Raw genomic sequence first — 15,054 nt, forward strand, 5'->3', positions numbered from 1 at the left:
TACTCTGGTATCAAAGTTGCTGTCTTTGGTTTCACCATTATCAGACATTCAAAGTAAATCTGCCTTACAGAAATAGTCTTACAAAAGTTACAAAATTATTATTCTGGCATATCTCTCGTTTCTTGGCTTAAGAAATATTTGGGCCATATTTGAAATGGTAACTTCCTAGGCCTTCAACAGCCAAATAAATTGAATGTACACAGCCTTCAGGCCAGCCCATTTACTCAATGGTAGTAATGCACAATGTCATGCAGGAAACCTGGAATCACTTCCTAGGTTAGGCTTTCCTTTTCCTGGATTAACTGGGGCTGGGGAGAAGCATTTAGAGACACTGGGAGGAGAATATCTCAGCCATTGCTGAGTGACAAAGCCTAGAATCCAAACTTAGGATTCAACATTAGTTGGGTTTCAAAGGTAGCTGCTGTCTACAGGCCCCCCTGGCTGAAGAATGTCCTTCCAATGGATAGGCTGAGTTGAAAGTGAGATTATAAAATTAGATAAAACAACAGAAAGGAGTTGTGATGGAAGTTTTATGGCACTGTAGCCCAATAGAGGCCAGTTTCAATTGAAATGAAAACCCAGGGACAAGAAGACACTAGCAAGTTAAAAATAAGACATTTAGTGTCAAGTTAGTGGCAAACCCAAATCCTCGGCCCCAGCAAGCAAGAAGGAGAGGGGATTGGAGGGACCTCAGGGAGGCTCTGACTGGGCTTGGCTCAGCTCAGTCAGGGTGGCCCAGGCCCTGAGGCTAGTTTTTCTGGGCAGGAAGGATGGTCAGAGGGGACCAGGCAGATCACGGCTGGGTTCGGTCCTATCGCCAGGCTTTGTGGGGAGTGAGAGGGAGGTTGGAAGTCCTCTGAAAGTCCTGTGGTTTTTTTAGGGAGTTGAGGGAAGGATAGGATTTTTAATGGGGTTTTTTTTTAGAAAACAAACCAGGCTGAAAAAGTTAATAAAACTGAAAATCAAACAAAATAAAATAAATTATTGGGCCTGCATATCCCTAGTATTTTTTCACTCAGCTCACAATCAAGCTGTGGAATTTGTTGCCAGAGGGTTTAGTCTAGCATAGCTGGGTTTAAAAGTGGTTTGAGCAAGTTCTTAGAAGAAAAGTTCATAAAATATTTCTAGGCAGGTAGATTTGGGAAATCCAGCACTTATCTCTAGGAATGAGAAACAAGAAATGGATCTACTTTTTGGGATTTGCCTAATAACCTGTGACCTAGATTTGTTCACTATCAGAGTCAGGATGCTGGGCTCAATGGACCTTGATCTGATTCAGCATGACACTTCGTGTATTCTTATGCGGTACAGCCATTTTCTGTTTTAGTTGACCATCTCATTTTTTTCTGGCTTCATTTCTGATAGAAAAGTTCCATTTTAAAACGTTTCCTTATAACATCACCTGGAGGTATGGTTACAGGGGAAACATATGTATTGTGCATGTGTGCAGAAATGTATATTCTGATGGTGATGGACATTTGCGGGGAAGGAGGATGGGTGAAAAAGGAAAGACGAGTCTTAAGGTACACTTTAAAAGCCCGAAGAGTGTGCAGGATAATTAAGGTCAACCCCATAAAAGCGACAGGCATATGTTCAATGGTGCTGTCCGCAACAGCCCAGGCTGCAGCTATCCAGGCCCAGCAGAGACTCCTTCTTCTTTAAGTATCAACCAGAATACAGTAACTGAAAACTTTAATAGCTGTATTACTATCCTACTAGTATTTTGAATTGAATTGTAATCCACTTTCAGAGCTAACAAAAAAAGCAGATAATCAAGAAAAAACAAATAAATAAATGATAATAATGAATCATAATTTTTTGCATAGAATGTTTATCTGAAACAAGATCCCAGCTCATTTTAGAATGTTTGAACAGCAGAAATGAACATTTAGAATGTTTGAACAGCAGAAATGTTTCACCAGAGAAGAACTGCTATCTCACAGAGAATAGTAATATTAAAGTATCTAAGAAGTAAATATGACTTTACAGCCTTCCGACTGGCATATAAGACCTCATACTGCATAAATCAGACACATAATACATACAGAAGGTAATTTTATAACAGCCTGCCTAGGGCTGAAATCTGCATGTAGAAAGTACACATGACCTACAGCCCTAATTGTCAAAGCAGACTTAGCCATGTAAGGAGCAATCTATGGAAATATTTCATTACAGAGAAGGTAGTGAATGCATGGAAGGACCTCCCTGTGGAGCTGGTAGAGACAAGGACTGTATCTGAATTCAAGAAGGCATGGGATAAACAGAAAAGATCTCCAAGGGAATGGTAAGGATCGAAAATCTGATAGCTGGTATGGATGGGCAGACTGGATAGACCATAATGGTCTTTTTCTGCCATCATGTTTCTATGTTTCTACTGAAAATTATAGGCATAGATGGAACTCTGCACAGTATGGGTCGGATTTTCAAAAGGTTACGCGTGCCGAGCCTATTTTCAAAAGGCCTGGCAACGCGCCTAAAGCCCCGGGACACGTGTAAGTCCCGGGGCTTGCAAAAAGGGGTGGGGCTGGGATGGGGAGGGGTGGGATCAGAGGCTCCCGGCACAGCGGCCATTTGCCGCTGTGCCGGGGATGCCTCAGTCGGCCGGCACGCGCAACTTCCTTCAGCCCCAGGGCTGAAGGAAGTTTTGAAATAAAAGAAAACAAAAGAAAAAGGTAGGGGTGATAGGGCAGGGGAGGTAGGGGAAGGGAAGGGAAGGTGGGGTGGGGGGTAGGGGGAAGGCAGCGCGGCTCGGCGCCCACAAGGTGCACAAATGTGCACCCCCTTGCGCGCCGACCCCCGATTTTATAACATGTGCGTGCGTGTTATAAAATAGTCTAGCTGCTCGCACATGTGCTGAATTCTTAAGAGGGTGCGCGTATGTGCGTGCCAATCCCGCCTCTACTACATAAATTAGGGAATTTTAAAAAGGAGCACGGGCCCACACCATTCCCAGTTTACCAATTCATCCCCTGGTTAACCCAGTTAACTGATAGGTCCTCCAACCTCCCTCGGTTTGATAGCCTACACTCGCCCCAGTAACCCCAGACCCTCCTTTAAACCCCTCAGAAATGACTCAGTCTTTTTATTTTATAGCTTACACATCATCCATAGCAGAAGTTAAGTTACGTGGCAGGGGACCTTGGAGCGCACCGGGGCAAGTAAGTATGTACACGCACATCCCTGGTTCATGCCCCAAAACACCCATGCCCCCCCTTTTAGAAAACTTTGGAGATGAGCACACACTGCAGGAGATACACGCATATCCAGACAGCTTTTAAAATCCACTCTGACCGTGTGAGCCCGACCTATCCACACACAACCTAATTAATACGCACGCCGGGCTTTTAAGATTCACCTTTATATGCGCACACATTTACGCCTGCTTGGGAGCAGGTGTAAATATGTAATGTGTTCATTTACTGCATCCTTTTGAAAATCTAAATAAAGCCCTCCACTGAGATTTAGTGAATGACAATATTTTACTTACCGTGTCTCTCTCATGAGAAGGGTGCTTCCAAGTTTAAAGCATGTTTTTTCACCTCCACAAGGTATCTGCCTCAGGGAGAACTGTTCTGCCAGCTCATATCCTGTCAAATGGGATACTGTGACTTAGTATTTAATGTTAAGTACCTCATGTCAGTCAACAGTTTAAGAAAACATTACTGAATTTTTAATGGCTTTCCAACTCATAGACAGTCTGTTTCCTCTTCCAATAGCAAGTCTCAAAACATTTCCAGAAAGAATTTTCTCAGTGGAAGCACGAAAACGTGAATTTCCCACTGAACATGACTTAGGCGCTTCTAAGGTATGTATTGGTTATTTGTTTTGACCATCTAAGTGAGAGGACAAGAACAACTATACAGCAAATCAGTATTTAAAAATGTGTACATTGAATGTATTCCAGTGCTAGCAAGAACCATGGAAGAGAAAAGGTAATACTGTGTAAATATTGGATTATCCATTCCGATCAAAACTTCCTCGTAATTCTTTTAGAAAAAAAGAGTAGGTTTCATTTGCACAATACTTGCTGTTTTCCAGTGCAGTGCAGTTGAGAGTGCCCCATATATTTTATTTGCTAAGGAAATTATCTTATTGAACCTACCTGAGATTTCAAAACTTTCTTTGTTATTCTGTCTGTGCTGAGACCAATCAGGTCTGATAACCGGGCATATTGCAGCTGTAAGGGAAGGAGCACAATGTAAGAGTAGCAAATTTATTCAAGCCAGAAAAAATGAATACATTAGCATGGAACTGTTTACTATCCAATGAATGGCATACGTGCTAATCTCAACTATACTAATGCCTAAACTCTTATTAGTATTATGCAGTAGGTTAGGGCAGAGAACATATTTTTAGATTAAGGAATGAGCTGACTGTCTTGTTAAGTCTAGCATAATTGCAAATTTGTATGCAAAGCATGCTGCTTATATAATAATTCAAAATAAATTAGCAACAACTATATGCTAATACTTTCATTTGCATGTACAATAAACTGTGATTTGAATGGGTAAAATACCCACAAAGAAAAATAGGGGTATTACAATGGAAACTTTTTTCTACCAATTAAAATACTACTAAAATTATTACCCCATATTTTAAGTTCTTTATCAAGGTCAGAGTCAAAAGGTGATAATTCTTGAAAGGAGAAATTACAATACATAGTAAAATATGGAAAACAAAAATGAGACTAAGAAGCTTGTATTTGTTTGGTTACCCAGTATCCATTTATTTCTTTGTTACTAACTATAACGAACAGTGCAATTTAGATTAATGATGATAATCACAATATTTATCAGAATCATTAACCAACTTGAAGAGACCTGCAAACCATTTGTGATTAAATTAGTATCCCCATTTCATCCCTACCACTCTGTCTTCACCCCAACCTATAACATCCCGACCATTCTTTCTCTCCCCAGCCTGTCCCCACTACTCTCTTTTCTTCAACCATTCCCAGCACTTTCTCCCCCAGTCCATCTCCACCCCTCTCTCTCCTTCCCGAACTCATCCCTACCATAATATCTCCTCCCCCTCCCGAGGTCTGTTTGGTTACAGGAGGGTAAACAAAAGCAATGACACTTTTCTCTGACATTTCAAAATTTTCCAGGCCATGATAATGATCTTCTTTGTTTGCTGAATTTCAGCCCTAAATTATATCTGGAAGTGCTCAAAAAGTGTGATGGCAGAGACAGACTGATGGTCATTTGTGAGTTCTATCTGTAGGTAAAACCTTCCATGTTTGGGCAGTGAACATACTATTATACTATTATAGATTAAGCAGCTTTATTGGTAATTGAAATCTGAGATTAGATGATTTGTTATATAACTAAAGTGATTACTATTTTCAAATATAGAATCTGAAATACTTTTATTTATGGATTAAGGGTGATAAATAATTCAATTTTACTTTACATTTTTCTTCCACTCCAATAACCAGTTCAGGAACATATACATCAGCACATACATCGTTCTGATGATATAGACTGCCAGTTTAAATGGCAGCCCATAGATTTTACAAAAAAGCCTGTTCTACTGTTTTAAAATAATCAAACCACACTCCAAAAGAGTGCTATCACAACCGCACAAACTAGGAATAAGAAACTATAGTGGCATATCTTATTTTATTTTTATTTAGTCTAATACTTATATCCCACATTATACCATGTATCAAAATATTCAAAATTAAAAGGCACAAAAACATTGAGTTAGCAGCTCTCATGATGTATAAGACTTATCAATGCACGTGCATGATATATTTAATATATGCTATGCTAAAAGATCATACATGTGTGTGTTTGATTATTAAAGCACTTGGGAGACTGATATTCTAAACTGCAAAAAGTTTTTGAAAGGGAACAACACGAGAAAAAATAAACAAAATGGGCCAAAATATGCAAACATGCTAAAGTTTTTGGGGTCAGTATTTAAAGGCATTGAGCCAGATAATGCATGAGTAATCCAGCTAAATGCCAACTTTTTACATTTTGGGGTACTTATCCAGCTAGATTCTCACCTGATAACCTGATAACCCATTGTCCAGCTAAAATTTAGATGGCTAAAAAAAGAGGTGCTCCAAGGGCGTTCCTAAAGTTTTCCGGCTATTTGTAGCCAGATAGCTTTCCAGTTCACTGGATATATTCAAAAGATATCTGGTTAAATAGCCAATCAGCCACACCCCTGCAATTTACCATTGCAGAAAAACATCAGTGGCTAGATTCCTTGGGCTGCTGCCCCCATCCCTCTCACTGTTTATTTATTTATTATTTTTTAAATAGAAATAGCAATCTCTTTGCTCCCAGTGTTTCCAGCATTGCTGTCAGAGGAATGCTGGAACTATCGGGAGCAGGTAAGACAATATCTTGCTCCCAGCTGGCGTTTTGGAAATCTGGGGAGGAGAGGGGAATAGAGCTTGAGGGTGGGTAGGGAAGTTGGGGATTGAGGTAGGAGGCCCTGTAAATTTTATACAAACAAAGTGGAAGGAGGAGTTCTGCTGTATTTTTTTAAAATTTGGTGCGTTGCAGGGGAGTGGGAGAATGAGGTGTGTGTGTGTGGGAAGGAGGGAATCACTTGCTACTCCAGCAATTACTGTTACTTGCTTTCACGAATGGGGGAACTGGAGAACTGGGCCTAAAGACACCAAAGGGGATTTTTTTGGCTTCCAGTTCACAGGCACAGTCGGTATCTTTTGAAATTAACTGGTTATGTGGTGCATATATTCAGATATAGCCGGTTAGGTTTTAAAGTTATCTGCCTACATGCAGCTGGATACCTTTAGGCGAATATATTCAGTGGATGTTTAGCCAGATAACTTGTCTGCTCGCCAGCTTACTGAATATTGGCCTCTTGGAGTTTTGCATGATTTTTTTTTTTCATGCATTGATTCATTTTGAAAAAAAAAATGTTGCTAAGTATCCTTTGGTGCAAAATAGCCCTTTCACAAATAGTAAACTTTTGCATGTGGTCTGCTACATTGGAAAAACTACTAAAACTCTTGAATTAATGAGCAGCTGCAATGCAATACCATGCAAAGGAACTCTTTAATTCAGAATCAAGTAAAAACCAGTATGCGAAGGCCTCTTCACACCCTGGTTTTTATAAAACTATAACTGCATCTCAGTAGGAAATCGCACTGGTTAGTAGTACACTGGCCCCTTGATGTCAGCATGGGCTTACTTGTCCACTGCCTGATTGTCTTATACATTATGACAGCCCCTAAATCCAATTGTTTGTTCTCTTGAATTCTGAACATTGTGACATTTTGAAATAATACATTCAGAAAGTACTTCATGCCAATCCTAAAAAAAAAAATAAAGTTATACAAATATAAAACCATTCTAGGCTATACTAAATAAAATATTAGCCAAAGCTCATAGGTAAATATTGAAGATTTCAATTTCTTAAAATCTAATTTCACACTCTCAAGCACAAAATTTGGAGTTAATTTGGAGCCAACCCCTTCACAATAAAAATGTTTGTAATGCTTCACCTGAGCTGCCTTTTGAACACATTCACGTCCATAAGCTCTGGCTGCAGAAGGTGCTTGACCTATGGAGCTTAGATTTAAGAGGGAAGGAAAACCTCTGGGTGTCAGCTGAGCCTGCTGGGAAAAGAGACTTTTTCAGAGTCACTAGTTCTACACTGGGGAAGAAGGACTGAGCCCACACTAATCAGGATCTGAGATGCCTGGGACCTGGACAATTTGCATCTGATTTGCTAAATGCACCAATGAGCCATTTTAAAGACCTAGAAACTGTTTTTAGTAAGTGATATGAAACCTGAGAAAGTAAATTCCTTCTGTTAGAAAAATGTAGGTCCCACAACCCAAATAAATAGTACAGAGGGCAATTGTGAAAACCATTTCTATGGTTAGAACAGAGCTTTATCTGCAGCAATGTGTTGGTTTTTTTTTTTAATTTCCTTCCCTGTGCAGGCATAAATTGGCCAGCTGTGAGAAAAGATGCTCCCAGGAGCAGGGCTGGGGGAAGGACTGGCACTTATGCACAAACTTTTGAATTTTTCTGTCTCGGGAAAACTACCTGCACAAAATAACAGGTGTAAATGTTTTCAGCTACTTTTCCTGAGATAAATTGAAAAGTGAAGCAATGCATGTACTATCACTTTGAAAATTAGTGCAGAGCTGTGGGTAACAAGTTAGGATTAGGAATATTACTACCCATAATGTCCTCAAAGCTGAGATATAAAAGGTGTCCACATTGGAACAAGTCCAAAAATACAGTAACTGGGGAAAAAAATGCAGGCAAAAGAGTCATTATACTTCATTAAACTAATAAGCAACATTATTTGATGAGCAAAATGTTGGGAAATAATCAAAGCGCATGACAGGCAATAATTCCAGAAAAGTTAAATTCCAAATGTCTTTATACTATGTAGAACCTATAGGGTGATTTTGAAACAGCTTGCATGAATTGGTGGGCTGTTGCATACATAAATCACACCAATTGTCAAAGCAAACTTATGTTCTTAAGTTCACTTTGAAAAATTACCCTGTTTCAGAGACCCAACATGGTGACAACTGAGTAGATGTGTGGACGAGCTCCTAATAATAGGGGCCGAGGTAATAAAGGATGCACTAAAATTAGAGTTAAATTTTAAACGCACACATTAAAAACAGGGGTCCCCTTGGGATTCAGTAAGCTAATAGCTTGCAAATCGAGCAGGAGTGAAAAAAGCATGCCAAAATGCAAGTTAGCCTGAAAAATCCATACTAATGCCGAAAAGTGTGGATACAAGATTCATATTCTTTTTTGGATTACAAGGCTCACATTTTATGTGGAAATGACTAAATCAAAAAATTAAAAAATGAAATTGACATTAAATGGACCTTAATTATCATTAGCTTATGGGTGGTTTTCCCTAGACTTGGATATTAGCGTTCTTACAGATATAATTTTGAATAACAGTTTATTGTGTATCCAGCAATCTGGAGAGTGTTTTATGGCATTTTCCCCTGGTATCTCAGGTGTATGGAGAACTTGTTTGTAGTAATGCACAGCAATAGTGTAACATGGCCACCAGAAATGTGAGTTAAGTTTTACTCCTGCTCTGACCCAAGTGTTACATTTTCAGTGTTAAGAAAATGTGCTTTAAGATGTCTGCCCTTTAATGCACCTCCCTGTGTTGCTTGGGAAGAGCTAATGCTTTCCTTTACAAGAGATTTGCATGCACCCGTGCTAATCATACTGCAAGCTTTTTTAACGTGGGTTTTTCCAGAGCTAAACCCCATATTATCTATCTGGGTAAGGTTAGCACCAAAAAACTCTTTGCTAAAATATGATGAAGAACCCAAGGTAGGCTCCGTGCAGTTTATTACATCGGCCCCAGTGTTTGCCTTAACTTCAATTGATAGAGCTTTTTGTTCCTTCTGTTATAGTTAAGCACAAAAGGTCGATAAGGCGGAAGCTTCCAGAGCCCCCTAAACCACAGCTTTCTCAGACGAATAATTTGGACCAGGTCCAACTGCCACAGTATTCCAACAGTCCTGGCAATGGGGCAGACATCTTGCTGGTGGCTGATACATCTTTGAGCCCTGGTGGTCATTCAGTGCCAGTGCCTCCGGTGCAAGTGGTGGTTGCTTGATTAGAGGTTCAGGAATCTGCTGTTGTAAGACGAGGATGTCCTGCTTCATTGTAGTGCATCCAAGCACCGGACATTGTGAGAAATGGTGGGGGGAAAGAAGAGCAGTGTTCGTATCAGGAGCAGGGAATGGCCAGGAGAACAGAGCTGGAAGCTGATTCCCTGAGACTGAATGGAGTAGCTGATAGAAGTTCAGTGCTGCTGCAAGGGGAGAATATTTGTGGCCAGAGGTTTTCATTGTATTGCTGAGTTGAAGATGAGAACGCCATTAATTAAACCCTCCATTGTCATTCCAGAGTATGTGGAAAGTGATGTCTTCACTGGAACAAATTGTTTCACATTAGCTGTACTTACTGTGAATATGCCTTCCTGGATTCAAGCCTAAGAGGCCAAGGTAGTTTCATATGAGAGCAGAGCTGAGAAACTGGAGGTTTCTATTACACGGATGAAATCCGTCCAGGTTGGGCTGATACAGGATTACATGGTGGTGAATCATAGACTGGAAAATTTGGGAAACTCAGCCAGACTTTTGAATTTGTGTGCACTCAAGTTTTCTATTATCTCCCTTCTCTCCCCCCGAAGCTCTTCAAGTCCTGTCATCAGAACCTATTGCATGTTTCTAAGGTGGATGTGCTCCCTATTAGTAAAATCTTGTATCCGTCTATGATATCTAGTTACTCATGCCTGTTCTTTGTCAAACGCTTTACATGCGTATGTTTTTTTGTTATTCTGTAAACCGATGTGATATCATTGATGAATATCGGTATATAAAAACCAATAAATAAATAAATTGATCTTACTGAAAAGAAATCAGAGGTTGGGATGGTGGCAGAAGGGGGATTAATGGATGTGTCTGTAGATAATTTGTATCTATCTGGCTTCTTGGAGAGATCAACAAATGAGGTATCTGGTAGGTCAACTTTGCTTGTTATGTTTCTGCTCCCCCAAGATCGGAACTCTTTATTGCATTTGCACTCTAGAAATTATCACCTATTATTCAAAGAAAAATTAGGAGTTTCCAGATTTGTTCAGGCCAGTTCAGGAAGAAATTTCTCTCTATGTGCTCTCAGATTTTGGCACTTGGTGCTATTCCTTTATTCATTTACTAGTGTGCTGGCCCCAGCTAAATACATTTTATTTGAACCATCTGAATTGAGATGTTTCCTGGATTCCAAAAAGGCAGCCACAGTGCAACCTTTAGATAGCTTTTGGGCTACTGTGTTATGATTTAATGATGACTAATAGGACTCAGATTACAGATTACTTTTTCTTAATTTAGGGGGTTATTTTCTAAAGCATTATCATGTGCGTTAGGGCCCTAATGCATGCGATAAGGCCATATCGCATGCAAAAAGGGCCTTTTTGCCTGTGATATAAGGCAAATTAGGGGGAGGGGAGGAGTCGGGGCGGGGAGGGGTGGAGTCAGCGGTGTCTTTGCTGCAGGCGTTAATGTTACTAACATTATCGTCAGCAGTAGTGCACCGAATAGCACCACCTTTCACAGTGGTGCTATTCGGTGCGAAAGCCGGCAGCCTGCGCACCGCTGTGGTGCAAAAGCTGCGGCCTTTTGCAGGCCCGCCCCCCCCCCCCCCCCTTCACCACCCTGCCCCCCCGGTTTCACAGGATTAATCATTCTGCGAAGAATGATGAATCCTGGCCTTAGGGCCTCATTTTCTAAAGTATCGCAGGCCTGCGATACTTTAGGTAATGAGGGGTGGGGAGTCGACCCGAGGGGCAGTCCTGCGCTAGCTGGCAGCAATCGCACCGCCGCGGTGCGATCGCTGCCGGTTTCGCACCCAATAGCGCCACCATAGAACGTGTGGCTATTGGGCGCGAACTAGGACACGAAAAGGGCCTTACCTGAGCACATTTTTACCAGTGGCATGATGCAATTGCCATACTGTTACAGACTCCAACTTTTCACAAGATCAAGGACCATGAATTTGTAACTTCCTTTGGTGTGAATGAGCAGCCATGCTGATAACAAAGGGGAAAAAACGTTCCTGAATAGAGCAGAAGTAGAATCCTGCATGTGCTGGGCTTGGTATTGAGGGATAAGTGTCACTAAATGTGTAAAAGAACCAATTTCCATAACAAATCATCTCATTAAAGAATAATAGTCCAGAATAACTGAGAATTAATATCTTTTGACCTATTGTGTCCATATGGTCTCTGTTCCCACCTTTATTTCAACATAAGAAATGTCATACTGGGTCAGACCAATGGTCTATCGACCCCTACATTCTGTCTCTGACGGTGAACAGTCTGGGTCAATTGGAAGAAGTATCCAGTAGATAATAATTGATCTATTCCCTGTTGTTCACTATCAGCTTACCTGACAAATGTTTAGAATATATATACAGGGCTGGATTTTAAAAGGTGTGTGCGTGCATCCATGTGCACAGTGCCCGGCATGCGCACATGGACGCGATCATTTTATAACATGTGCGCATCGGCGTAAAGATGGCCGCCGCCATCTTTAAAGATGGCGCTGGCCATCCAGTGCTCCTACCATGTGACAGGGGCCGGCCAATGGCACGGATACCCTGTCACATGGTAAGGGCAAAGGGCCATCAGCACCATCTTTATGAGTGGCAACCGATGGCCCGAGAGCAGGAGATCGCTCCCCGCGCCCCCCCCCCGGACCACCAGGTAATTTTAAAAGGTTTTGGGGGGGTCGGGAGGGTGGAGGAGGCTAAGGGGGTCGGTTTAAAGGGTCGAGTGTGGTTTTTTTTTATCGAGCCATCGGCGCCATTTATATTAGTGGCAACCAAAATGGCGCCGATGGCCTGAGAGCTGAAGATCGCACCGGGACCCACCCCCCCCCCCCCCCCCACTGGACCACCAGGTAATTTAACATTTTGGGGGGGTTCGGGAGGGTAAGGGATTGGTTTTAAAGGGTCGGGGTGGGTTTAGGGGTTGTTTTGGTGTGCCGGTTTTCCCGCCCTCCCTCCAAATAATTCCCGTGCCCGATTTAACGATTTTTGACGATAAATCGGGGGAATTTGTATCACGCACTCTAACGATTTTTGACGATTTAAAAATTATCTGACGATTTTTTAAATCGTCAAAAAACGATTCACATCCCTACTATTTTATACCAGCCATTTATGCACATAAAACTAGGTATTATTCATATAAATGGCTTTTAAAATTCACCCCTTAGGATCTTACTTTCTAAAGCTATTTTTTCTGTAGATAGAGAATCAAACAAGTCTATGGACTCAAAGGCCCTTTATTTTGTACAACAGAGAAAAATTCCTCAAAACGCTGCTTTACTGGTTGCAAATTACATATTTACAAACACACAGGTCTGCAAAGCAAAGAAGGACTGCTATTATGTTCAGTAAAACAATTCTGCAAGGATCAACTTTTGTAATTTAAATCCAAATATGTTTAGGACACAGAAAACATTTCATTTGTACCAAGTCACTGCTGTATCCTGATAGATATTTTAAATTCTCAGAAGAAATTATTTTAAAACAAGATAGTGAAGTCATGCATTTGCATGGATTATATATTATTTTTCAGCTTTTCACGTTTATCTTTAACACAACAAAGGAAGGTATCACTAATGTGCCATTGTTGAAGATTTGTATATCTTGCAATGTTCGCGGACTAGTTTCATGGTTGGCCTTCACAAGAAGACTGTACCTCATTGGTCCATTTTAGTGAACGTTATTGTGTCTCCAGATGGAAAGACAGACTCACAGACTAAATCACCACATAAACACTTTTTCAGGCAAGTTGAAAAGCACTAAAACAGGATGGCCAACTCTGGCCCTCAAGATCCACATACAGGTCTAGTTTTTAGGATAGCCACAATGAATATGCATGAGATAGATTTCCATACAGTGGAGACAATGCATGAAAATCTACCTCATGCATATTAATTATGGCTATCCTGAAAACCAGGCCTGTTTGTGGCTTTTGAGGACCAAAGTTGGCCACCCCTACACTAAAACATGTATAAGTCCTGCCCCTTTCCAGTCCTGACACAGGGGCTCACAGGGAGGCTCATGTCCTAAAGCAGGCATCATGACCTCATGGGATTCCAGCACAAGGGGGAAAGAAATATCTCTTTCAAAGCCCTTAGGGTTTCTCTTTATTGGGGCTCTTCTGCTCATCAGCCCAGTCCAGGTACCAAAAACTCCAAAACTGTCATTAAAAAAAGTTCTTTAATGGCACAGATGGCAGGTAAAAAAAAAAAAAAGTTAGAAAAAATGATGCATCGCTGGCTAATGCAATAGAGAACCAAAAAGATCAAAAGAGCACAAAAAAATAAGTCTGTCACCTTCAGCAGCAAAACACCACCCTCCCAAAATAGAGCAGTTCTACAGGACAGGAACCCTCTTCCCTTGGGTCCTCCTGAGTACCTGCTCCTTTCAGCAGATTCACAATTCTGGGGAGCTTCTGGCTGACTCCACTTCAGCCAGGAATCCTCAGGATTCCTTCCTGGGCTGGACACATTTTTTTTCCAAAACTACCACCAAGGACAAAATCCACATTCGGTGATCATGCCATTAAATGTTCTCCCAGGACAGATAAGGAATTTCAAACAGCTCTGCTTCCCAACAACTTCTTCTTCTCGGATCCCTTCAAATTCTTCCTGTTGAATCCCAGGACCTTCTCTCTCCCTGGAAATACTGGGCACTACAACTTTAGGCCCCAATCCCCTTCACTGGACAGGAATTCTTCTTATCCAGACACTCTTCAGTTGTAAGATGGTCCCACTCCTGGAACTTTTCCTGTGGAAGAAAACCCCCCACTAGACTACCCTGGGAGGATGTAGCATCCTCAGACTACAACTGACAGACTGGCTTCTCGTCCAACTCCAGTGTCAATCACAAATGTCACTATAGAGTGACAACTGCCACTCCAAAAATTAAGTTTACCATGCCATTGTGACCCTAGTTGAAAGCATCAGATTGGGCCAGAGATAGCCTAAAAACCTGCATGATTTGATGCAGTGCCGTATAGTGACTCGCCGATTCTCCCCTCCCCCTCCATGCAAGCCAGCAGGAGGAGCAGTATTTAAGTGAGTGTCATCTTCTGCTGCCATGAGGACAGTCTCATGATAGAAGCAATCTGATCTTGCAGCTCCTACTGTGAGACTGGCCTCAAGATAGCAGGAGATGCAGTTTGCTCAAATGTTGCTCCTGCTGCTGGCTTGCACAGGGCAGGGCAATGAGGAGGATCCGGGGGGGGGGGGGGGGGGGCAAGTAGCTATGGGATCTGCCATAGCCAGGCCCAGCACTGAAAGTATGAAGGTATGAGGTGAAAAAAGGGAGACGCTAGACTGGTGAGTGAAGGAGAGGGTGAGTGAAGGGTAGAAGAGGACCAAAATCTAGCCATGAGTGGATAGAGGGCAGAGAAAAGAAAAATGGAGAAAAAGATGAAAGGGAAAGATTTGATGCCAGAGACAGGTCTAGAGAAGGAAGGGAAGAAGAGAGGAGGAGG

General features: G+C 41.6%; 1 protein-coding gene across 5 annotated transcripts in view; it reads right to left on the reverse strand.

Moving 5' to 3' along the window:
- The window catches only part of COL19A1 (collagen type XIX alpha 1 chain), a 1,176,857-nt gene that overhangs the window by 1,131,624 nt on the left and 30,179 nt on the right, over positions 1-15,054 (reverse strand). For all 5 annotated transcript variants that reach the window (XM_029595659.1, XM_029595658.1, XM_029595657.1 and 2 more), the window contains exons 3-4: positions 4,103-4,177; positions 3,488-3,587 (exon numbers count right to left, since the gene is read on the reverse strand). In XM_029595659.1, the coding sequence (XP_029451519.1) occupies positions 3,488-3,587; positions 4,103-4,177 (175 nt within the window). The remainder of the gene's footprint in view (positions 1-3,487; positions 3,588-4,102; positions 4,178-15,054) is intronic.

Source organism: Rhinatrema bivittatum, chromosome 3 (genome assembly GCF_901001135.1).
Source record: "Rhinatrema bivittatum chromosome 3, aRhiBiv1.1, whole genome shotgun sequence".
In the NCBI taxonomy this organism is placed as follows: Eukaryota; Metazoa; Chordata; class Amphibia; order Gymnophiona; family Rhinatrematidae; genus Rhinatrema; species Rhinatrema bivittatum.